The following is a 25969-nucleotide window of genomic DNA, read 5'->3' as shown; positions in this document are numbered from 1 at the left end:
AGACTGTCAGCCTGTAACTCGTCAGTTAATCAGTCATCAGACCGTCAGCCTGTAACTCATCAGATTGTCAGTCTATCAGGCTTTCAGTCTGTCTTCTCTGGGCCATAAAGGCCACTCACACACACAAATAAGGCAGCGAGGAAGTCTTTTTGAGGTGGGAGAGAGGAGGGGGTCCTACCTGAATACCTCCACACAAGGAGAGAGAAAGAGGGAAGAGAGGAAGGAGGGGAGTAAAAGAGGGAGAAATGTAGAGAAAAAGGAGGGCGAGAGAAAAAAAGAGGAAGGAGAGAACGAGAGAATAGAGGGGTGTTGGAGGGTGGAGGGAGAGAGGAGCAAGGTGGGGAAGGAAGGAGAGAAGAAGGGAGGGATAGGAAAAGAAAAAGAGGGGGAGAGATTGTTGGACGTCAGAGTGCCTGTCGGTGCCTGTCTGACAGATTCTCCTTCACACACTCATATAATCCCTCTGACACCCGAATCACGCACAGACCTTTAAAGCGTAAGTTCAGCCAAAACATCTAACCCCCCCACCAACACCCCCAGAGTGTAGCCGATCAGCCGAGACACGTTCAGCCTCTGAAGTTCAGCTTGTTTGGTTTTAGCGCTGGAGCTAAGAGGCTTTTACCCCGGTTAACACGGCGCTGTCATCCCGCTGTCCTCAGACGGTCTGCGGTCACTGAGTCTCTCACACAGCCTCCATTAGTCCTGATACCCTTTGTGGTGCTGTGTGGAACCATTTTAACGAAGGTTCTCCATCACACCATCCACGGTACATTTTCCAATAACCTGAGAACCGTTACATGAGACAGAGAACCCTTTAATCATGCGAAGGATTCCACGCCTTACCAAGTCATGGCCACAACTTAATTATCTCATTTTCATGCCTTACTCAGTCATAGCTATAACTTAATTATCTCATTCCAATGCCTTACTAATTTGTGGCCATGACTTAATTATCTCATTCTCACACCTTACTTAGTCATAGCTATAACTTAATTATCTCATTCCAATGCCTTACTAATTTGTGGCCTTGACTTAATTATCTCCTTTACATGCCTTATTAAGTCATGACCATGACTTATCTCGTTCTCATGTCTTACTAAGTTGTGGCCACGACTTAATTATCTCATCCCCATGCCTTACTAAGTCGTGGCCATGACTTAATTATCTCGTTCCCATGAATTACTCATGGCTACGCATTAGGATCTGTTTCCCATGCCTTTCTAAGTCGTGGCCAGGATTTGGTTAGTTATCTCGTAATTAATGAATTAGTTATCTCGCACGTTCTTTGTATTTATACAGGATGCCGCCAGCGGGGCTCCGCGTGTTTGTCTGTGTGACGACGTGTTTCTGCGGCTTCCCTGCGTGGGCGGTGTGTTTACACTCCGCGTGGTAGAAGTGGGGAAATTTGTTCCTTTGGGTGATCCGGCCCTTCGCGTCTCTCCGCGCTTGTTCCTCCTGCGTGTTTACTCCGGTCTCCCGAGCCCTGAGCCGCGTGCCTGGATTCCAGCGAAGGACAGTAAAGAGCCTGAACTTGAGCGCGCGCTGTTCGGTAATTACAGCACATGACATTCATTCCTTTGGGTTCTCGAGCTTTTATTGCTAAATATATTGATTTTGAAATGTTGAAATGAGTCCACGTCATTGGGAATAACCAGTCCGCAGCTTCTCTCAGACCATGTTCTTTTCTTTTTTCCCTCTCTGACAAACTAAGAACAGATTTGGGGGGAAAAGGTTTAAAGTCCCTTTTTTTTATTTCCACCCGTTTTCGGGGAAGGCCACGCCTCCTCCGCTTGGATTGGCTGAGACCCAGCCGATAGCCTGAGAGGAGACACGGATAGCCAATAGCACTGCACGAAATGGGCCGCTACTAGCCAATGGTACAGCAGGAGGGCGGGGCTTTGAGGAAAACGGGTGGGGAAAAAACAAACCTTCAGCGCTGCCCTGCGTTAAGGGGAGGGGCGCGCGGCGTGTGTGTGTGTATGTGTGTGTGTGTGTGTGTGCTCGGTTTCACGGAGCGAGCTCGAGCCGTTTCTTCTCGGCTCTTTTGATCGGTAAGTGAACTTCACTTCTTCAGACTGCCACCGCACTTCAAAGCAAAGGGGACTGAGTGACAGATCCGCGGGTCCGCCGCAGCTTTAGAACCTTTAAGAACGTTTATACTCGGATTATAATCCGGTTTCATTCTGCTCCGGATCCGCAGCTGCCGGAACCTTTACAAATGGCTCCAGAAAACAAAAGACAGGCAAAGTGTCCAGAGCACTGGTAACGCGCAGCATGTTCTCCAAGGGTTCTGCAGTGAAGGGAATGGTTCGGACTAGAACCACGAGTTCATGTCATGCTCAAATGGTTCTTTGCGTGGTGAAGGCGTTCTTCAGACTGATGGAGAATAAGTTGGTTCTATATAGCACCAGAAAGGGTTCTGCTGTTGTTAATATGTCAAGCTTGTGCACAGTGGGAGAACCCTTTTTGGTGCTATATAGAACCATTTTCAAACATGTTCTACATAGAACTGTGTGAGATGCAAAAGTTGTTGTATATAGTTTTAGATAGAACCAAAAAGGAGTTCTCGCTCTTAAAAAAGTTGTTTCTTAAAGGGTTCTTAAGCAAAGCGTGGTGGGGGGGTTCTCTTTAGAAATGGTGAAATGGCTGTTTAGATTGTGTGTATGGTTCTATACAGCACCAAAATGGGTTCTGCTGTTGTTACAATGATGTAAAGCCTGTATACAATATCAGAACCCTTTTGGTGCTATACAGAACCATTGAAAAAATGGTGTACATAGAACCATATACAACACATTCTCTATCAATCCAGAGAACCCTTTAAGCATGCAAATGGTTCTTTGAGTGTGCATGGTTCTATATAGAACCACTGTCTTTACTAAATAACCACTGAAGAACAGAGTCGATAGCACTTAAAAAAGATGGTTCTTCAAGGGTTCTTCAGTAGAGACAGTGATTCTGTTTAGAGCCATGAGTTCTTTATAGAACGATTTTATGCTGAAATGGTTCTTCACATCGATGGAGAATGTGTTGTGTATATTTCTATAGAGAACCTGTTTGAAAACGGTTCTGTATAGCACCAAAAAGGTTCTGCTGTTCTGCAAGGGGACATCACAATAACAGAACTCATTTTGGTGCTATACAGAACCAACACATTCTCCATCAATCTGGAGAACCAATTCACCATGCAAAGATGGCTCTGTATAGAACTCAATGGCCTAAACAGGACAATTGTCTTTACTGGAGAACCCTTAAAGAACCACGCCTTTTTAAAAGGTGCTGTCGCGGCCGTGTGGAGGTCAGCTCTCCCTCTGTACTGTGGACTAGCTAAGGCCTTGTAAGCGTCTGTTTGCTCTGTCCGGTGCTCAGATGGACCACGCGGAACACGCAGGACGGTGCTGCGTTCCAGCTCTTTCCCTCTTCCCCCTCGTGCCTGTCATGCAGGGCTGCTGCTTCATGGCCAAATTGGACGGCGATATTGGATCAGCGAGGAATGTTATTTATGAAGCAGCAGGACGCGGTTTAGAGGAGCTGCTCTCACACGCTGGACCGAGAAGAGACGCAGCTGAGGAACTACGAGAGAAGGAGGGGGCAGAGAGAGAGAGAGAGAGAGAGAGAGAGGAGGAAGAGAAGAAAGAGGAGACAGAGACAGGGAGAGAGAAAGGGAGAAAGAAGAAATAGAGAGACAGAGAGAGAGAGAGAGAGGAAGAGAAGAAAGAGAGAGAGGGAGAGGAAGAGGAAGATAGAGAGGGAGAGGAAGAGAAGAAAGAAAGAGGGAGAGAGAGGAAGAGAAGAAAGAGGAGACAGAGACAGGGAGAGAGAAAGGGAGAAAAGAAATAAAGAGAAGAAGAGAAGAAAGAGAGAGAGGAAGAAAGAGGAAGATAAGAGAGAGGGAGAGGAAGAGAAGAAAGAGAGAGGATGAGAGAGAGAGAGAAGGGGAGGGAGAGGGGAGAGGGGAGAGGGAAAGAGAGAAGGAGGGAAAGAGGGAGAGAGGAAGAAATGTTAAGATAAAGGTTAAGATAAAGAGAGAAAAGGAGAGGAAGAGAAGAAAGAGAGTGAGCGAGAGAAGGGGGAGAGAGAGGGGAGAGGGAGGAAAAGAGAGGGAGGGAGAGAGAGTGAGAAGGAGAGAGAGAGAAAAAGAGGGAGAGAGAGAGAGAAAGAGAAAAAGAGAGGGAGGGAGGGAGAAAGGGAGAGAGGAAGAAAGAGGAAGATAAAGAGAGAGAAGGAGAGGAAGAGAAGAAAGAGGGAGAGAGAGAAGGAGGAAGGGAGAGGGGAGAGGGAGGGAAAGAGAGGGAGGAAAAGTGAGAGAGAGAGAGAGAGAGAGAGGGAGGGAGGGAGAGAGAGAGAGGGAGGGAAAGAGAGGGAGATACAGGCATTTTTGGGACACATTGATATGCCAGAGTTTATTAGAGTCAGGTGGAGTCTCTCTCTCTCTCTCTCTCTCTCTCTCTCTCTCTCTATCATTCTCTCTCTCTCTCTCTCTCTCTCTCTCTCTCTCTCTCTCTCTCTATCATTCTCTCTGTCTCTCTCTCTCTCTGTCTCTCTCTCTCTCTCTCTCTCTCTCTATCATTCTCTCTCTCTCTCTCTCTCTCTCTCTCTCTCTCTCTCTCTCTCTCTCTATCATTCTCTCTGTCTCTCTCTCTCTCTGTCTCTCTATCATTCTCTCTGTCTCTCTGTCTCTCTCTCTCTCTGTCTCTCTATCATTCTCTCTGTCTCTCTCTCTCTCTGTCTCTCTATCATTCTCTCTGTCTCTCTCTCTCTCTCTATCTTTCTGCCTTTCTCTCCTTTGGTTCTGAAATTCTGTTAATCTCTTTTTTATATCTTTCTTTTTTCTCTCCCTCTCTCTCTAGTCTATCTATATATCTATCTGGAATCTGTTTTTTCTTTTTTCACTTTGTCTCTTTATCTGTCTATCTTTCTATATATCTTTCATTCAATTATCTCTTTTCTTTTTCTTTCATATTTCCCCTCTTCTCTCTCCCTTTCTGTTTCCCTGTCTCTCTCTCTCTCTCTCTCTCTCTCTCTCTCTCTCTCTCTCTCTCTCTCTCTGGCTGGCCGTGCGAGTCTGATTACTGTGCTGGACTGAAGCTGCCCTGAAAACTCAAAACAACAGAAACAAACAAATAGAAGACAGGAGAGAGAGAGAGAGAGAGAGAGAGAGAGAGAGAGAGGGAGACTGAGTGGAAGAGAGAGAGAGAGAGAGAGAGAGAGGGAGACTGAGTGGAAGAGAGAGAGAGAGAGAGAGAGAGAGAGAGAGAGAGAGAGAGGGAGACTGAGTGGGAGAGAGAGGGAGACTGAGTGGAAGCGAGAGAGAGAGAGAGAGAGAGAGAGGGAGACTGAGTGGAAGCGAGAGAGAGAGAGAGAGAGAGAGGGAGACTGAGTGGAAGAGAGAGAGAGAGAGGGAGACTGAGTGGAAGAGAGAGAGAGAGAGAGAGAGAGGGAGACTGAGTGGGAGAGAGAGAGAGAGGGAGAGAGAGAGAGAATGATAGAGAAAGAGAGTGAGAGAGAGAATGATAGAGAGAGAGAGAGAGAGAGAGAGAGAGAGAGGGAGAAAGCAAACGCTGCTGTATCAGCTCTGAGTAACAGTGTAGAACAGAGTGAGCGTTTACAGTGTCTGACGTGGCCTGATTTTCCATACACACTATCTGACCACTGCCTGTGTGTGTGTGAATGTGTTTGTGTGTGTGTGTGTGTGTGTGTGTGTGTGTGAATGTGTGTGTGTGTGTGTGTCTTTAGGTGAAACTTAATCTGGAACAGATCAGAGACTCGGAGTCTGGACTCTGTGCAGGTCTGACCACTTAGTTCTGCTCTGAATAACGGCACGTCCATCTGAAGACTCACCTTATTAATCAATACTGTTATCATATTCATTTAGCTTCATTCTGGACGTTAGTTTATTAGAACCTTATTCTGGATATTAATTTTATTAGAACTTCATTCTAGATATTAATTTATTCTGGATGTTCATTTTATTAGAACTTTATTCTGGATAATCATTTTATTAGAACTTCATTCTGGACATTAATTTTATTAGAACTTCATTCTGGATATTAATTTTATTAGAACTTTATTCTGGATGTTAATTTTGTTAGAACTTCATTCTGGATGTTAATTTTAATAGAACTTCATTCTGGACATGAATTTTATTAGAACTTCATTCTGGACATGAATTTTATTAGAACTGCATTCTGGACATTAATTTTATTAGAACTTCATTCTGGAAATTAATTTTATTAGAACTTTATTCTGGATGTTAATTTTGTTAGAACTTCATTGTGGATATTAATTTTATTAGAAATTCATTGTGGATATTAATTTTAATGGAACCTCATTCTGGATGTTAATTTTATTAGAACTTCCTTGTGGGTATTAATTTTATTAGAACTTTATTTTGGATGTTAATTTTATTAGAACTTCATTCTGGATGTTAATTTTATCAGAACTTCATTGTGGATATTAATTTTATTAGAACTTCATTGTGGATATTAATTTTATTAGAACTTCATTGTGGATGTTAATTTTATCAGAACTTCATTGTGGATATTAATTTTATTAGAACTTCATTGTGGATATTAATTTTATTAGAACTTCATTGTGGATGTTAATTTTATTAGAACTTCATTCTGGATGTTAATTTTATTAGAACTTCCTTGTGGGTATTAATTTTATTAGAACTTCATTGTGGATGTTAATTTTATTAGAACTTCATTCTGGATGTTAATTTTATTAGAACTTCATTCTGGATGTTAATTTTATTAGAACTTCATTGTGGATATTAATTTATTAGAACTTCATTCTGGATATTTTATTTGATCTTCTGAATAATTCTTTAGACCTTTTTTATTTTTATTTTACTTTGCATTACTAAACATTTTATATTTATAATACTTTTATTATATTTTATTATAATATTTATTGATGCTCTACAGCTTTCTGAGATATTTTAGAATAATCTACAGCTCTATTTATTTTTCTGGAATAACACATCAACTAAAAATTTCAGGTTGATGTTCATTATTTGAAGTTGAACAGGATTAGCATATTAAAATCATTTAATGCAGCAGGAACGTTTGCCTCCACTGAAAGTAAATGAGCTCTAAATTTTTAGCTGAATCATTTTTACAGTTCAGTGCTTCCAAAACTCTGAATAGTAATTCCAAATTACTGAACAGTGATTCCAAAGTTGTTTACAGGGATTCTACATTTTTGCACATCCAAAGTTTGAATGGTCATGTAAATTTTTGAAAATGTTTTCAAAGTTCTTAATGTCTGTTTTCAAAATTGTGGACGCTGCTTCCAAACTTGAGCAGTTATTCCATAGTTTGAGTGGATATTCCAAACTTCTGAACAGTAATTCCAAAGTAAAGTGTGGTGGTTCTAGAATTAAAAACAGTAATTCAAAAGTTCAGAACAGTGATTTCAAACGTTTGGACCGTGATTCTAAGGTTGTGTATTCTGATTTCAAAAGTTTCAATGTGTTTTTCCAAACTTTTGGACTGTGATTCCAAAGTTTTTAACAGTTATTCCAAAGTTCTGAGAGGTGATTCCATACCACTCAATGCTGATTTAAAAGTTCTCTAGACTTTTCAACTACAGTTCCAAAGAGAGGTGATTAGAGCTGGTTCACTCTGTCAGGTTAGTGCCTGCTCCGCTTTGTGAGCATTATGGGATATCGGCGTCACGTTTGTTCCCGTTTTTCCCTCCAGGTGCAGCGATGAGTACCCGGATGCTGGTTGTGTGCGCGAGTATGTTGTTCTCTCTGTGTTCTGCCGCTCCACCCGCACACATCAACCGCCTGGCGCTGTTCCCTGACAAGAGCGCCTGGTGCGAGGCCAAGAACATCACACAGATCGTCGGGCACACGGGCTGCCAGCCACGATCCATCCAGAACAGGTCAGCACACACACACACACACACACACACACACACACACACACACACACACACACACACACACACAGTGGATATAATGATAGGATGGCTTCAGGCAAAGACAAGAACGGGCAGCCAGAATCCTAAAATTCAAATCAGGTCAGAGCAGTCGCCTCCAAACTCCGCCCACAAATGTGTCCTTTGTAGCTACTGTTGCTACATTACCTTTACAGAACACTAATAAACATCAACCTAAAGAGTATATTAGTACCTAAATTATATATTATATATCACAATACCTACATTTAGAGTCGGTTACTCATTCAGCCTAATGAGAAACTGTAGATCAGACTCGGTTTATATCACAATACCTACATTTAGAGCCGGTTATTCATTCAGCCTAATGAGAAACTATAGAACGGACTCGGTTTATATCACAATACCTACATTTAGAGTCGGTTATTCATTCAGTCTAATGAGAAACTGTAGAACAGACTCGGTTTATATCACAATACCTACATTTAGAGTCGGTTACTCATTCAGCCTAATGAGAAACTGTAGATCAGACTCGGTTTATATCACAATACCTACATTTAGAGCCGGTTATTCATTCAGCCTAATGAGAAACTATAGAACGGACTCGGTTTATATCACAATACCTACATTTAGAGTCGGTTATTCATTCAGCCTAATGAGAAACTGTAGAACAGACTCGGTTTATATCACAATACCTACATTTAGAGTCGGTTATTCATTCAGTCTAATGAGAAACTGTAGAACAGACTCGGTTTATATCACAATACCTACATTTAGAGCCGGTTATTCATTCAGCCTAATGAGAAACTGTAGAACAGACTCGGTTTATATCACAATACCTACATTTAGAGCCGGTTATTCATTCAGTCTAATGAGAAACTGTAGAACGGACTCGGTTTATATCACAATACCTACATTTAGAGTCGGTTATTCATTCAGTCTAATGAGAAACTGTAGAACGGACTCGGTTTATATCACAATACCTACATTTAGAGTCGGTTATTCATTCAGCCTAATGAGAAACTGTAGAACGGACTCGGTTTATATCACAATACCTACATTTAGAGCCGGTTATTCATTCAGTCTAATGAGAAACTGTAGAACGGACTCGGTTTATATCACAATACCTACATTTAGAGCCGGTTATTCATTCAGTCTAATGAGAAACTGTAGAACAGACTCGGTTTATATCACAATACCTACATTTAGAGTCGGTTATTCATTCAGCCTAATGAGAAACTGTAGAACGGACTCGGTTTATATCACAATACCTACATTTAGAGCCGGTTATTCATTCAGCCTAATGAGAAACTGTAGAACGGACTCGGTTTATATCACAATACCTACATTTAGAGCTGGTTATTCATTCAGTCTAATGAGAAACTATAGAACGGACTCGGTTTATATCACAATACCTACATTTAGAGCTGGTTATTCATTCAGTCTAATGAGAAACTGTAGAACGGACTCGGTTTATATCACAATACCTACATTTAGAGTCGGTTATTCATTCAGTCTAATGAGAAACTGTAGAACGGACTCGGTTTATATCACAATACCTACATTTAGAGTCGGTTATTCATTCAGTCTAATGAGAAACTGTAGAACGGACTCGGTTTATATCACAATACCTACATTTAGAGTCGGTTATTCATTCAGCCTAATGAGAAACTGTAGAACGGACTCGGTTTATATCACAATACCTACATTTAGAGCCGGTTATTCATTCAGTCTAATGAGAAACTGTAGAACGGACTCGGTTTATATCACAATACCTACATTTAGAGTCGGTTATTCATTCAGTCTAATGAGAAACTGTAGAACGGACTCGGTTTATATCACAATACCTACATTTAGAGTCGGTTATTCATTCAGTCTAATGAGAAACTGTAGAACGGACTCGGTTTATATCACAATACCTACATTTAGAGCCGGTTATTCATTCAGTCTAATGAGAAACTGTAGAACGGACTCGGTTTATATCACAATACCTACATTTAGAGTCGGTTATTCATTCAGTCTAATGAGAAACTGTAGAACGGACTCGGTTTATATCACAATACCTACATTTAGAGCTGGTTATTCATTCAGTCTAATGAGAAACTGTAGAACAGACTCGGTTTATATCACAATACCTACATTTAGAGCCGGTTATTCATTCAGTCTAATGAGAAACTGTAGAACGGACTCGGTTTATATCACAATACCTACATTTAGAGTCGGTTATTCATTCAACCTTAATATGTGTGTGTGTGTGTGTGTGTGTTTATTATGCAGGTCATGTTTGGGTCAGTGCTTCAGACACAGTGTGTGTTATAATGTACATGTTTTATGTCTGTGTTTCTATTACATACTACGGACCTTCACATGTTAATGCAAGCACTCGTGCTGTGGGGACCAAAACACAGTGGGGACTGAATTTTTTGCAGGCCATTTAATATGTGTTTTTATTGCATAGCGGGGACCCTAACATATTAGCACATTCACTGCATGGGGACCGGAAACATAAAAGAGCGTTTTTGATCTGTGTTATAGCTAATGTGTGTGTGTGTGTGTGTGTGTGTGTCTTTGGGACCGTGTTTTAGCTACAGTGTGTGTTATAATGTGTGTGTGTTTATTGTGCAGGGCGTGTTTGGGACAGTGTCTTAGCTACAGTGTGTGTTATAATGTGTGTGTGTTTATTGTGCAGGGCGTGTTTGGGACAGTGTTTTAGCTACAGTGTGTGTTATAATGTGTGTGTTTATTGTGCCGGGCATGTTTGGGACAGTGTTTTAGCTACAGTGTGTGTTATAATGTGTGTGTGTTTATTGTGCAGGGCGTGTTTGGGACAGTGTTTTAGCTACAGTGTGTGTTATAATGTGTGTGTGTTTATTGTGCAGGGCGTGTTTGGTACAGTGTTTTAGCTACAGTGTGTGTTATAATGTGTGTGTGTTTATTGTGCAGGGCGTGTTTGGAACAGTGTTTTAGCTACAGTGTGTGTTATAATGTGTGTGTGTGTGTTTATTGTGCAGGGCGTGTTTGGGACAGTGTTTTAGCTACAGTGTGTGTTATAATGTGTGTGTGTTTATTGTGCAGGGCGTGTTTGGGACAGTGTTTTAGCTACAGAGTGTGTTATAATGTGTGTGTGTTTATTGTGCAGGGCGTGTTTGGGACAGTGTTTTAGCTACAGTGTGTGTTATAATGTGTGTGTGTGTTTATTGTGCAGGGCGTGTTTGGGACAGTGTTTTAGCTACAGTGTGTGTTATTATGTGTGTGTGTGTGTTTATTGTGCAGGGCGTGTTTGGGACAGTGTTTTAGCTACAGTGTGTGTTATAATGTGTGTGTGTTTATTGTGCAGGGCGTGTTTGGGACAGTGTTTTAGCTACAGTGTGTGTTATAATGTGTGTGTGTTTATTGTGCAGGGCGTGTTTGGGACAGTGTTTTAGCTACAGTGTGTGTTATAATGTGTGTGTGTTTATTGTGCAGGGCGTGTTTGGGACAGTGTTTTAGCTACAGTGTGTGTTATAATGTGTGTGTGTGTGTTTATTGTGCAGGGCGTGTTTGGGACAGTGTTTTAGCTACAGTGTGTGTTATAATGTGTGTGTGTGTGTTTATTGTGCAGGGCGTGTTTGGGACAGTGTTTTAGCTACAGTGTGTGTTATAATGTGTGTGTGTGTTTATTGTGCAGGGCGTGTTTGGGACAGTGTTTTAGCTACAGTGTGTGTTATAATGTGTGTGTGTTTATTGTGCAGGGCGTGTTTGGGACAGTGTTTTAGCTACAGTGTGTGTTATAATGTGTGTGTGTGTTTATTGTGTAGGGTGTGTTTGGGACAGTGTTTTAGCTACAGTGTGTGTTATAATGTGTGTGTGTGTTTATTGTGCAGGGCGTGTTTGGGACAGTGTTTTAGCTACAGTGTGTGTTATAATGTGTGTGTGTTTATTGTGCAGGGCGTGTTTGGGACAGTGTTTTAGCTACAGTGTGTGTTATAATGTGTGTGTGTTTATTGTGCAGGGCGTGTTTGGGACAGTGTTTTAGCTACAGTGTGTGTTATAATGTGTGTGTGTGTTTATTGTGCAGGGCGTGTTTGGGACAGTGTTTTAGCTACAGTGTGTGTTATAATGTGTGTGTGTGTGTGTTTATTGTGCAGGGCGTGTTTGGGACAGTGTTTTAGCTACAGTGTGTGTTATAATGTGTGTGTGTGTTTATTGTGCAGGGCGTGTTTGGGACAGTGTCTTAGCTACAGTGTGTGTTATAATGTGTGTGTGTGTGTTTATTGTGCAGGGCATGTTTGGGACAGTGTTTTAGCTACAGTGTGTGTTATAATGTGTGTGTGTGTTTATTGTGCAGGGTGTGTTTGGGACAGTGTTTTAGCTACAGTGTGTGTTATAATGTGTGTGTGTTTATTGTGCAGGGCGTGTTTGGGACAGTGTTTTAGCTACAGTGTGTGTTATAATGTGTGTGTGTGTTTATTGTGCAGGGCGTGTTTGGGACAGTGTTTTAGCTACAGTGTGTGTTATAATGTGTGTGTGTTTATTGTGCAGGGCGTGTTTGGGACAGTGTTTTAGCTACAGTGTGTGTTATAATGTGTGTGTGTGTTTATTGTGCAGGGCGTGTTTGGGACAGTGTTTTAGCTACAGTGTGTGTTATAATGTGTGTGTGTTTATTGTGCAGGGCGTGTTTGGGACCATGTTTTATCTACAGTGTGTGTTATAATGTGTGTGTGTGCGTTTATTGTGCAGGGCGTGTTTGGGACAGTGTTTTAGCTACAGTGTGTGTTATAATGTGTGTGTGTGTTTATTGTGCAGGGTGTGTTTGGGACAGTGTTTTAGCTACAGTGTGTGTTATAATGTGTGTGTGTGTTTATTGTGCAGGGTGTGTTTGGGACAGTGTTTTAGCTACAGTGTGTGTTATAATGTGTGTGTGTGTTTATTGTGCAGGGTGTGTTTGGGACAGTGTTTTAGCTACAGTGTGTGTTATAATGTGTGTGTGTGTTTATTGTGCAGGGTGTGTTTGGGACAGTGTTTTAGCTACAGTGTGTGTTATAATGTGTGTGTGTGTTTATTGTGCAGGGCGTGTTTGGGACAGTGTTTTAGCTACAGTGTGTGTTATAATGTGTGTGTGTTTATTGTGCAGGGCGTGTTTGGGACAGTGTTTTAGCTACAGTGTGTGTTATAATGTGTGTGTGTGTTTATTGTGCAGGGCATGTTTGGGACAGTGTTTTAGCTACAGTGTGTGTTATAATGTGTGTGTGTGTGTGTTTATTGTGCAGGGCGTGTTTGGGACAGTGTTTTAGCTACAGTGTGTGTTATAATGTGTGTGTGTGTGTGTTTATTGTGCAGGGTGTGTTTGGGACAGTGTTTTAGCTACAGTGTGTGTTATAATGTGTGTGTGTGTTTATTGTGCAGGGCGTGTTTGGGACAGTGTTTTAGCTACAGTGTGTGTTATAATGTGTGTGTGTTTATTGTGCAGGGCGTGTTTGGGACAGTGTTTTAGCTACAGTGTGTGTTATAATGTGTGTGTGTGTTTATTGTGCAGGGCGTGTTTGGGACAGTGTTTTAGCTACAGTGTGTGTTATAATGTGTGTGTGTGTTTATTGTGCAGGGCGTGTTTGGGACAGTGTTTTAGCTACAGTGTGTGTTATAATGTGTGTGTGTTTATTGTGCAGGGCGTGTTTGGGACAGTGTTTTAGCTACAGTGTGCGTTATAATGTGTGTGTGTGTTTGTGTGTGTGTGTTTATTGTGCAGGGCGTGTTTGGGACAGTGTTTTAGCTACAGTGTGTGTTATAATGTGTGTGTGTGTTTATTGTGCAGGGCATGTTTGGGACAGTGTTTTAGCTACAGTGTGTGTTATAATGTGTGTGTGTGTTTATTGTGCAGGGCGTGTTTGGGACAGTGTTTTAGCTACAGTGTGTGTTATAATGTGTGTGGTTTATTGTGCAGGGGTGTTTGGGACAGTGTTTTAGCTACAGTGTGTGTTATAATGTGTGTGTGTGTTTATTGTGCAGGGCGTGTTTGGGACAGTGTTTTAGCTACAGTGTGTGTTATAATGTGTGTGTGTGTTTATTGTGCAGGGCGTGTTTGGGACAGTGTTTTAGCTACAGTGTGTGTTATAATGTGTGTGTGTTTATTGTGCAGGGCGTGTTTGGGACAGTGTTTTAGCTACAGTGTGTGTTATAATGTGTGTGTGTGTTTATTGTGCAGGGCGTGTTTGGGACAGTGTTTTAGCTACAGTGTGTGTTATAATGTGTGTGTGTGTTTATTGTGCAGGGCGTGTTTGGACAGTGTTTTAGCTACAGTGTGTGTTATAATGTGTGTGTGTGTGTTATTGTGCAGGGCGTGTTTGGGACAGTGTTTTAGCTACAGTGTGTGTTATAATGTGTGTGTGTGTGTTTATTGTGCAGGGCATGTTTGGGACAGTGTTTAGCTACAGTGTGTGTTATAATGTGTGTGTGTGTTTATTGTGCAGGGCGTGTTTGGGACAGTGTTTTAGCTACAGTGTGTGTTATAATGTGTGTGTGTGTTTATTGTGCAGGGCGTGTTTGGGACAGTGTTTTAGCTACAGTGTGTGTTATAATGTGTGTGTGTTTATTGTGCAGGGCGTGTTTGGGACAGTGTTTAGCTACAGTGTGTGTTATAATGTGTGGTGTGTTTATTGTGCAGGGCGTGTTTGGGACAGTGTTTTAGCTACAGTGTGTGTTATAATGTGTGTGTGTTTATTGTGCAGGGCGTGTTTGGGACAGTGTTTTAGCTACAGTGTGTGTTATAATGTGTGTGTGTGTGTTTATTGTGCAGGGCGTGTTTGGGACAGTGTTTTAGCTACAGTGTGTGTTATAATGTGTGTGTGTGTGTGTTTATTGTGCAGGGCGTGTTTGGGACAGTGTTTTAGCTACAGTGTGTGTTATAATGTGTGTGTGTGTTTATTGTGCAGGGCGTGTTTGGGACAGTGTTTTAGCTACAGTGTGTGTTATAATGTGTGTGTGTGTGTGTTTATTGTGCAGGGCGTGTTTGGGACAGTGTTTTAGCTACAGTGTGTGTTATAATGTGTGTGTGTTTATTGTGCAGGGCGTGTTTGGGACAGTGTTTTAGCTACAGTGTGTGTTATAATGTGTGTGTGTGTTTATTGTGCAGGGCGTGTTTGGGACAGTGTTTTAGCTACAGTGTGTGTTATAATGTGTGTGTGTGTGTTTATTGTGCAGGGCGTGTTTGGGACAGTGTTTTAGCTACAGTGTGTGTTATAATGTGTGTGTGTGTTTATTGTGCAGGGCGTGTTTGGGACAGTGTTTTAGCTACAGTGTGTGTTATAATGTGTGTGTGTTTATTGTGCAGGGCGTGTTTGGGACAGTGTTTTAGCTACAGTGTGTGTTATAATGTGTGTGTGTGTTTATTGTGCAGGGCGTGTTTGGGACAGTGTTTTAGCTACAGTGTGTGTTATAATGTGTGTGTGTGTTTATTGTGCAGGGCGTGTTTGGGACAGTGTTTTAGCTACAGTGTGTGTTATAATGTGTGTGTGTTTATTGTGAAGGGTGTGTTTGGGACAGTGTTTTAGCTACAGTGTGTGTTATAATGTGTGTGTGTGTGTTTATTGTGCAGGGTGTGTTTGGGACAGTGTTTTAGCTACAGTGTGTGTTATAATGTGTGTGTGTTTATTGTGCAGGGCGTGTTTGGGACAGTGTTTTAGCTACAGTGTGTGTTATAATGTGTGTGTGTGTGTTTATTGTGCAGGGCGTGTTTGGGACAGTGTTTTAGCTACAGTGTGTGTTATAATGTGTGTGTGTGTGTTTATTGTGCAGGGCGTGTTTGGGACAGTGTTTTAGCTACAGTGTGTGTTATAATGTGTGTGTGTGTTTATTGTGCAGGGCGTGTTTGGGACAGTGTTTTAGCTACAGTGTGTGTTATAATGTGTGTGTGTGTGTTTATTGTGCAGGGCGTGTTTGGGACAGTGTTTTAGCTACAGTGTGTGTTATAATGTGTGTGTGTTTATTGTGCAGGGTGTGTTTGGGACAGTGTTATAGCTACAGTGTGTGTTATAATGTGTGTGTGTGTGTTTATTGTGCAGGGCGTGTTTGGGACAGTGTTTTAGCTACAGTGTGTGTTATAATGTGTGTGTGTTTATTGTGCAGGGCGTGTTTGGGACAGTGTTTTAGCTACAGTGTGTGTTATAATGTGTGTGTGTTTATTGTGCAGGGCGTGTTTGGGACAGTGTTTTAGCTACAGTGTGTGTTATAATGTGTGTGTGTGTTTATTGTGCAGGGCGTGTTTGGGACAGTGTTTTAGCTACAGTGTGTGTTATAATGTGTGTGTGTGTTTATTGTGCAGGGTGTGTTTGGGACAGTGTTTTAGCTACAGTGTGTGTTATAATGTGTGTGTGTGTTTATTGTGCAGGGCGTGTTTGGGACAGTGTTTTAGCTACAGTGTGTGTTATAATGTGTGTGTGTGTTTATTGTGCAGGGCGTGTTTTGGGACAGTGTTTTAGCTACAGTGTGTGTTATAATGTGTGTGTGTGTTTATTGTGCAGGGCGTGTTTGGGACAGTGTTTTAGCTACAGTGTGTGTTATAATGTGTGTGTGTGTTTATTGTGCAGGGCATGTTTGGGACAGTGTTTTAGCTACAGTGTGTGTTATAATGTGTGTGTGTGTGTGTTTATTGTGCAGGGCGTGTTTGGGACAGTGTTTTAGCTACAGTGTGTGTTATAATGTGTGTGTGTGTTTATTGTGCAGGGCAGTGTTTGGGACAGTGTTTTAGCTACAGTGTGTGTTATAATGTGTGTGTGTGTTTATTGTGCAGGGCGTGTTTGGGACAGTGTTTTAGCTACAGTGTGTGTTATAATGTGTGTGTGTGTGTTTATTGTGCAGGGCGTGTTTGGGACAGTGTTTTAGCTACAGTGTGTGTTATAATGTGTGTGTGTTTATTGTGCAGGGCATGTTTGGGACAGTGTTTTAGCTACAGTGTGTGTTATAATGTGTGTGTGTGTTTATTGTGCAGGGCGTGTTTGGGACAGTGTTTTAGCTACAGTGTGTGTTATAATGTGTGTGTGTGTTTATTGTGCAGGGCGTGTTTGGGACAGTGTTTTAGCTACAGTGTGTGTTATAATGTGTGTGTGTGTTTATTGTGCAGGGTGTGTTTGGGACAGTGTCTTAGCTACAGTGTGTGTTATAATGTGTGTGTGTTTATTGTGCAGGGGCGTGTTTGGGACAGTGTTTTAGCTACAGTGTGTGTTATAATGTGTGTGTGTTTATTGTGCAGGGCGTGTTTGGGACAGTGTTTTAGCTACAGTGTGTGTTATAATGTGTGTGTGTTTATTGTGCAGGGCGTGTTTGGGACAGTGTTTTAGCTACAGTGTGTGTTATAATGTGTGTGTGTGTTATTGTGCAGGGCGTGTTTGGGACAGTGTTTTAGCTACAGTGTGTGTTATAATGTGTGTGTGTTTATTGTGCAGGGCGTGTTTGGGACAGTGTTTTAGCTACAGTGTGTGTTATAATGTGTGTGTGTGTTTATTGTGCAGGGCGTGTTTGGGACAGTGTTTTAGCTACAGTGTGTGTTATAATGTGTGTGTGTTTATTGTGCAGGGCATGTTTGGGACAGTGTTTTAGCTACAGTGTGTGTTATAATGTGTGTGTGTGTGTGTTTATTGTGCAGGGCGTGTTTGGGACAGTGTTTTAGCTACAGTGTGTGTTATAATGTGTGTGTGTTTATTGTGCAGGGCATGTTTGGGACAGTGTTTTAGCTACAGTGTGTGTTATAATGTGTGTGTGTGTTTATTGTGCAGGGCGTGTTTGGGACAGTGTTTTAGCTACAGTGTGTGTTATAATGTGTGTGTGTGTGTTTATTGTGCAGGGCGTGTTTGGGACAGTGTTTTAGCTACAGTGTGTGTTATAATGTGTGTGTGTTTATTGTGCAGGGCAGTGTTTGGGACAGTGTTTTAGCTACAGTGTGTGTTATAATGTGTGTGTGTGTTTATTGTGCAGGGCGTGTTTGGGACAGTGTTTTAGCTACAGTGTGTGTTATAATGTGTGTGTGTGTTTATTGTGCAGGGCGTGTTTGGGACAGTGTTTTAGCTACAGTGTGTGTTATAATGTGTGTGTGTGTTTATTGTGCAGGGCGTGTTTGGGACAGTGTTTTAGCTACAGTGTGTGTTATAATGTGTGTGTGTGTTATAATGTGTGTGTGTGTTTATTGTGCAGGGCGTGTTTGGGACAGTGTTTTAGCTACAGTGTGTGTTATAATGTGTGTGTGTTTATTGTGCAGGGCGTGTTTGGGACAGTGTTTTAGCTACAGTGTGTGTTATAATGTGTGTGTGTTTATTGTGCAGGGCGTGTTTGGTACAGTGTTTTAGCTACAGTGTGTGTTATAATGTGTGTGTGTTTATTGTGCAGGGCGTGTTTGGGACAGTGTTTTAGCTACAGTGTGTGTTATAATGTGTGTGTGTTTATTGTGCAGGGCGTGTTTGGGACAGTGTTTTAGCTACAGTGTGTGTTATAATGTGTGTGTGTGTTTATTGTGCAGGGCGTGTTTGGGACAGTGTTTTAGCTACAGTGTGTGTTATAATGTGTGTGTGTGTTTATTGTGCAGGGCGTGTTTGGGACAGTGTTTTAGCTACAGTGTGTGTTATAATGTGTGTGTGTGTTTATTGTGCAGGGCGTGTTTGGGACAGTGTTTTAGCTACAGTGTGTGTTATAATGTGTGTGTGTTTATTGTGCAGGGCATGTTTGGGACAGTGTTTTAGCTACAGTGTGTGTTATAATGTGTGTGTGTTTATTGTGCAGGGCGTGTTTGGGACAGTGTTTTAGCTACAGTGTGTGTTATAATGTGTGTGTGTTTATTGTGCAGGGCGTGTTTGGTACAGTGTTTTAGCTACAGTGTGTGTTATAATGTGTGTGTGTTTATTGTGCAGGGCGTGTTTGGGACAGTGTTTTAGCTACAGTGTGTGTTATAATGTGTGTGTGTGTTTATTGTGCAGGGCGTGTTTGGGACAGTGTTTTAGCTACAGTGTGTGCTATAATGTGTGTGTGTGTTTATTGTGCAGGGCGTGTTTGGGACAGTGTTTTAGCTACAGTGTGTGTTATAATGTGTGTGTGTTTATTGTGCAGGGCGTGTTTGGGACAGTGTTTTAGCTACAGTGTGTGTTATAATGTGTGTGTGTGTGTTTATTGTGCAGGGCATGTTTGGGACAGTGTTTTAGCTACAGTGTGTGTTATAATGTGTGTGTGTGTTTATTGTGCAGGGCGTGTTTGGGACAGTGTTTTAGCTACAGTGTGTGTTATAATGTGTGTGTGTTTATTGTGCAGGGCGTGTTTGGGACAGTGTTTTAGCTACAGTGTGTGCTATAATGTGTGTGTGTGTGTTTATTGTGCAGGGTGTGTTTGGGACAGTGTTTTAGCTACAGTGTGTGTTATAATGTGTGTGTGTGTTTATTGTGCAGGGCATGTTTGGGACAGTGTTTTAGCTACAGTGTGTGTTATAATGTGTGTGTGTGTTTATTGTGCAGGGCGTGTTTGGGACAGTGTTTTAGCTACAGTGTGTGTTATAATGTGTGTGTGTGTTTATTGTGCAGGGCGTGTTTGGGACAGTGTTTTAGCTACAGTGTGTGTTATAATGTGTGTGTGTGTTTATTGTGCAGGGCGTGTTTGGGACAGTGTTTTAGCTACAGTGTGTGTTATAATGTGTGTGTGTGTTTATTGTGCAGGGCGTGTTTGGGACAGTGTTTTAGCTACAGTGTGTGTTATAATGTGTGTGTGTTTATTGTGCAGGGCATGTTTGGGACAGTGTTTTAGCTACAGTGTGTGTTATAATGTGTGTGTGTGTGTGTGTTTATTGTGCAGGGCGTGTTTGGGACAGTGTTTTAGCTACAGTGTGTGTTATAATGTGTCTGTGTTTATTGTGCAGGGCATGTTTGGGACAGTGTTTTAGCTACAGTGTGTGTTATAATGTGTGTGTGTGTGTGTGTTTATTGTGCAGGGCGTGTTTGGGACAGTGTTTTAGCTACAGTGTGTGTTATAATGTGTGTGTGTTTATTGTGCAGGGCGTGTTTGGGACAGTGTTTTAGCTACAGTGTGTGTTATAATGTGTGTGTGTTTATTGTGCAGGGCGTGTTTGGGACAGTGTTTTAGCTACAGTGTGTGTTATAATGTGTGTGTGTTTATTGTGCAGGGCGTGTTTGGGACAGTGTTTTAGCTACAGTGTGTGTTATAATGTGTGTGTGTTTATTGTGCAGGGCGTGTTTGGGACAGTGTTTTAGCTACAGTGTGTGTTATAATGTGTGTGTGTTTATTGTGCAGGGCGTGTTTGGGACAGTGTTTTAGCTACAGTGTGTGTTATAATGTGTGTGTGTTTATTGTGCAGGGCATGTTTGGGACAGTGTTTTAGCTACAGTGTGTGTTATAATGTGTGTGTGTTTATTGTGCAGGGCGTGTTTGGGACAGTGTTTTAGCTACAGTGTGTGTTATAATGTGTGTGTGTTTATTGTGCAGGGCGTGTTTGGGACAGTGTTTTAGCTACAGTGTGTGTTATAATGTGTGTGTGTTTATTGTGCAGGGCGTGTTTGGGACAGTGTTTTAGCTACAGTGTGTGTTATAATGTGTGTGTGTGTGTGTTTATTGTGCAGGGCGTGTTTGGGACAGTGTTTTAGCTACAGTGTGTGTTATAATGTGTGTGTGTTTATTGTGCAGGGCGTGTTTGGGACAGTGTTTTAGCTACAGTGTGTGTTATAATGTGTGTGTGTTTATTGTGCAGGGCGTGTTTGGGACAGTGTTTTAGCTACAGTGTGCCGAACACCTTCCCCCAGTCCACAGAGTCTCTGGTCCACTGTGACTCCTGCATGCCTGCTCAGACGCAGTGGGAGGTGGTGAGTGACTTTTGTTTTCCTTTTATAAAGACTTTTTTGCTTGTTTATAATACATAACTGTCATTTTTAAGCATGTATAACATCCCATGGCTTATATCAGAGTGCTGTATTGTGTGTGGACTGATTATACATATATATACAGACGTAACGTTTCATTCCGCAAATTAAAAATTATAAGGCTTATCCTTTCTTAAAACTTTTATTTTAATAATTTAACTGCTAATTCATATTATCTAAAAGGGGCCGTTTGTCAGTCACAGCGAAAGATTTTCTGCATTGCTCATGAAATATTTATTCTTAAAAGCTGCAGAAATAATAAACAAGAAGTTTATTAAGAAGTTCCTGAAGGTGTTTTGGGTGTTTTGGTAATGAAGGTTTGTTTGTGCTGTGACTGCAGGAGTCAGTCTATCACTGACGCGGCGTTGGGATCGTCAGGATTTCTGTTTTAAATCTGGAACAAAGCACACATGCGCTAACAGCCGTGTTGCGCTGAGCTCTGGGAGCGGAGAGAGCGTGTTTGGTGAGGACGAGCGATGATTTATGCTGATTTATGAATGAAGCGCGGCAGAGCTGAGAGCTTTTTATGAGGCTGTGTTGAAATCCAGCAGCTGGAGCAGAGCTCAGTACCTGACACACCGCAGACCCGCCGCGACCTTGGGCTGAATCCCACACTTACAGCACTCTGTGTGTGCGTGTGTGTGCGTGTGTGTTGTGAGAGCGCGTGTGTGTGTGTGTGTGTGTTTCAGGGCGTGTGAGGTCAGTGTGTTTGTACTGAAGGCTTTCAGGAATGAGCTGTTTGTATATATTATGTCTCATGCAGTCGTACATCAGGACACCTCTGTTCAAACGCCGTGTTTTTGTCTTTAAAGTTATTATATATAGTGAAAGTTATTAGGGACATATTTCTGCATATTTTCCTGCACAATTACTGTTTTTGTTAAATTTCACATTTAAAAAAAAAGAAACCGTAAAATGAGGCTAGTGCCAAAGTTTGGATACGTTTAATGGTTTGAGTTGTTAAAACACACAGGAATGAATTTAGTGATTCTGGGGTTCTAGACAGTAGAACCTCCTGAATGCACATTTTTACCCTAGTTAATTAGTTCATTAGCAGAGGTTTGGCGCTCCTGATTGGCTGGTTCTGTAGTAAGGGGAATGTTTCTATATAGAATCATTTCATGCTTTTCTGGTTCTTTGATGGAGAATGTGCTGTAGATGGTTCTATATAGAACCTTTTTGAAAATAGTTCTATGAAAATAAAAAAGAACCTTTTTTGGTGCTATAATAGAATTTCACAATTTAAGCATACAAATGGATGTATATACTACTCATGGTTCAAAATAGAACCATACCCTCTTAGTAAAGAACCTCTGAAGAACCATCAATTTAAGAGTGCACCCTCTAAAAGAATTATACCAAGGCAGGTAAAATCATCATAACTCGCCTGTATTTCTAATATTTTGAGATTATAAACATTATGAGTCAAAATTATTTAAATATTTCTAGATATTTGTTTATTTAAGCAACATTATTAAGTGAAATGAAACCATATCAGCAGATAATTCGGTTGTGTGAAGAAATGAAGCTTGAAACAAGAAAAGTATCCCTCAGTATAGACAAAGTAACAGAAGTAATGTGCGATATTACTGTATTCAGGAAGTACTGTAATCATTACGCTTTTTGAATGTAATTAGTAACTTGTAATTGATTGTGTTTGACTTTTTTTTGAGTATCAACATGCAGTAATCCTTTATAACCATGGCTGGGCAGGGGGGAGAGGGTAACATCGCCATATTAAAATGACTGAAATAGCAGCTATTTTTAAATTTTATACATATTCCATAAATTTATTTAACCGCTTAAATGGCCAGAGCCCACCAGCTGGCCCAAAGCTTTATTACGCACTTCTGTAATCTGAGAACAGCTCAGCCAGTTTGCACTAAAGTCCCTATAGTTACTGAAGTTTGTAAAAAGCCTTTAAGGGGTGTTTAAGTTTAAGGGGTGAACATCAACATGTCGTTTTTCAGTTCTTGGCATGATGTGAAAATGCCTGTTGCTCTTCACAGTGTGTTTAAATTTAATAATGAATGGACCGAAGAAACGGCCCAAAACTACCTGGAAAAAATTCTGGTTCCATTGACTTACACTAAAAGTAGAGTAAGTTTTTTCCTTCTCCTGTAAAATCACCATTCTGGAGATACAAGGTTTTATTCTGTATTTCTACAGTATTTTGGGGGGGGGGGGGGCTCATAGCTGCTGTCTACCTTTGCCTAAAGCACAGAGCCTCTGCCAACATTACACTCAACAAACGTAGAATCTGTGCTCTGAAATCTGCAGATTAATATATAGAAGTTAGCTCTCTGTAGAGGGTGTGTTCACCTATTTTCACTCAGAAAATCATCAGGACGTGGGATTTGACCGACGTTTGTTCTACAGACTCAGTGACTGTGACACCGACTCCTCTCCCAGGCCTGTCATGATCCTGAAACTTTAGCTCCCAATTAACGGCCACATCAGTTATCGTGATTTTAATCGTCTTTTATTGTTCCCTGTATTAGAGCTGCACAATACGGGCATAAAAATGATGCTCGACTAAGCTGTTTGATGCCACAATGACAACGTGAGGCGAGATAAATTATTAGAACGTAATAACAAAAAAAGTCACGCTGAAAGTTGGAAGTTTGAACTGCTTTGGTTTCCCGATGCGTCTCGATGGATATTTACTCGCTTTTTATTTGCATTTATTTGCCGCATCCCAGCCAACCCGATTCACGTCCTGCCCGTCGCAGCGTGTCATGGCTGCGGAGAATGATTGGGATCGTTTGAGATGATCGAGATCGAAAGGCCTTCTTTTAAATCACAAACTGAACGTGGGAGTGGTTAAGACCGTGAATGAACGGACTGGGTGTGTTTACTGACCACTACAGATTGAGAAGTGCTGATTTTGATGGCATATGGGTAGCCAGCCAGTCTACAGTCTGGATTTGGGAACGAGCAGGTTTATTGGCTCACAGACGCTAAAAACTCTGGGGACAGTGTTTAAATTGAACACTGAATAGCAGATTTCTCTGAGACACAGTAGCATGAAGTATTGAAGTACTGTAACGGTATTGATTTCAGTGACCAGCCCTGACCAGGGGTGCCTAAACATTTGCAATAGACCGTATTTATGTGGTGATCTTTGCGTTATTCGTTTGTTTGCCAATTTTATTGCTTCGTTAAACATCTAAGTCGTCCTCTACGGTCGCTGAAGGGCACGGGATCCGTTCATACACTAAAGCGAGACCATCAGTGTGTATATATAAGTGTTGTATGTTTGTGTTTTTTACTAATGTGTTAAATTTAGCTAATAAATAGGCGTAAAAGATGTGATATTATTGTTATTTTCACTGAGAAATTCAACACAACATGTAATCTGGGGGTTCAAACTATTGCATATGACTGTGTGTTTGTGTGTGTATTTGTATTGCAGTATTTGTGAGAAGTACAACCACAGTATAGAGCAGTGGTCTCCAGACCTGGTCCTGGAGATCTGCCTTGCTGCACAGCCTAGTTCCATCCACAATCTGCTGCACACGCTCAGGGGGCGGGGCAGTTTATTGGACACTGGCTGGGACTAAACTCTGCAGGAAGGTAGATCTCCAGGACCGGGGCTGGAGACCGCTTTTATAGACCATGTGTGTGTGTGTGTGTGTGTGTGTGTGTGTGTGTGTGAATGACTCTTGTTTATGCTTGTGTATTGTGTGTATATGTATGTTTGTGTGAAGAATATAAATAGAACATCCTATATATTCACTCCATTACATTAAAACTGATTTGGGGATTTGGAGACCTCTCTGGTAGAAATGTGCAATTGCATGCAGAACATTTTCAGTGAATTACCTGCTGTTGTCTTCATATCTTGATCAGTATGATGTTGATTTTGAGGTCATTTGAGGCCGAAACATCGAGCCGGACCTTCTTTTTGAGTCTGTGTGTGACCTTAATACGTAAAGACGTTTGACATGGTGTGAAAAACTTGATGCCTCTTACTTTTAAATGGTTATTTCAGGCTTTACAGGGCAACTCGCAGCAGCAGCAACGTATTATAGCCTGTTTCTATTCTCCTCACTCAGTAATGACACTTAATTCAGTTTTAACAACAAAATTTTATGCACTGCAGCTTTAAGTAATAATAAAAGTCTGGGTTTGAATAACTACAGCTTTCAGAGTGAAACAGAAACATTATTATTAATAGTGTGTGTGTGTGTGTGCGTGTGCGCAGGTGACTCTGGAGTGTCCGGGCAGTGCCGACGCGCCGCGTGTGGATAAGTTAGTGGAGCGAATCCTGCACTGCAGCTGCCAGTCCTGCAGTAAAGAGGGCGGCCAGGAGGGGGCGCTGATGCAGCTGTTTCCTTCAGAGAGCGCCGCTGAGTCTCCACCTGCTCCTGACACACACTCGCACACACACTCACACTCACACACACACACAGACACGCACCCGCAGCACGCCCATACACACTCCGAACCACATCCTCACACACACACGCCCGAGGGGGGATGATGGGTAAAATTTTGCAACCCCATCCACTTGCGTTCATATTCACTCCTTTTATACGCTGACCGACAAACGTTTGGGGACGTCGTGCCTTTCTGTTGAAATTTTTATTTTTAAATAATGGAAATCAAATTACCTGCAGAGGTTTAGTTAGCATAAAATGACGACAGCAGGGAAACACTAGGGGGCACTGCAGGTGCACCTGGAATGAGCTTGTTCTAATTATAGCATCTTTAGAAATGTCTTTTTTGGCAAACATACTGTTTTAAATGAGCAAAATGTTTATATTGAATTTAATAGCCTGAAGTTGTAATTCTGTCCCTCAGCCATGACTTAATATGATTCAAATTGCCACTCAGTAATGTCTTCTGGGTTGGACAGACACTAGAGGGCACTCCAGAACGAGTCCAAAATGAATGGGTTCCTAGGTAGCAGTAACACTAACCAATCAGCTCTCAGTAGCAGTAACACTAACCAATCAGCTCTCAGTAGCAGTAACACTAACCAATCAGCTCTCAGTAGCAGTAACTCTAACCAATCAGTTCTCAGTAGCAGTAACTCTAACCAATCAGCTCTCAGTATCAGTAACTCTAACCAATCAGCTCTCAGTAGCTGTAACTCTAACCAATCAGTTCTCAGTAGCAGTAACTCTAACCAATCAGCTCTCAGTAGCAGTAACTCTAACCAATCAGTTCTCAGTAGC

General features: G+C 41.6%; 1 protein-coding gene across 4 annotated transcripts; it reads left to right on the top strand.

Moving 5' to 3' along the window:
* The first annotated feature begins 1961 nt into the window (after window positions 1-1961).
* nbl1 (NBL1, DAN family BMP antagonist) lies at window positions 1962-25751 on the top strand. Of its 4 annotated transcripts, none has more exons than XM_037532088.1 (5): window positions 1962-2051; window positions 5737-5788; window positions 7707-7893; window positions 20618-20729; window positions 24994-25751. In XM_037532088.1, the coding sequence occupies exons 3-5, from the start codon at window positions 7715-7717 to the stop codon at window positions 25270-25272; spliced, it is 570 nt and encodes a 189-aa protein (XP_037387985.1). In that variant the 5' UTR covers window positions 1962-2051; window positions 5737-5788; window positions 7707-7714; the 3' UTR covers window positions 25273-25751. The 4 variants fall into 4 exon arrangements, with proteins under 4 accessions (XP_037387985.1, XP_017544213.1, XP_037387987.1 ...); XM_037532090.1 differs by having other exon boundaries at window positions 1981-2051; window positions 5737-5819; XM_017688724.2 differs by lacking the exon at window positions 5737-5788 and having other exon boundaries at window positions 1978-2051.
* Window positions 25752-25969: the final 218 nt, after the last annotated feature.

Source organism: Pygocentrus nattereri, chromosome 21 (assembly GCF_015220715.1).
Source record: "Pygocentrus nattereri isolate fPygNat1 chromosome 21, fPygNat1.pri, whole genome shotgun sequence".
Taxonomy (NCBI): Eukaryota; Metazoa; Chordata; class Actinopteri; order Characiformes; family Serrasalmidae; genus Pygocentrus; species Pygocentrus nattereri.
Note: the sequence above shows the minus strand (reverse complement) of the source record. Positions and strands in the feature narration are given on the sequence as shown.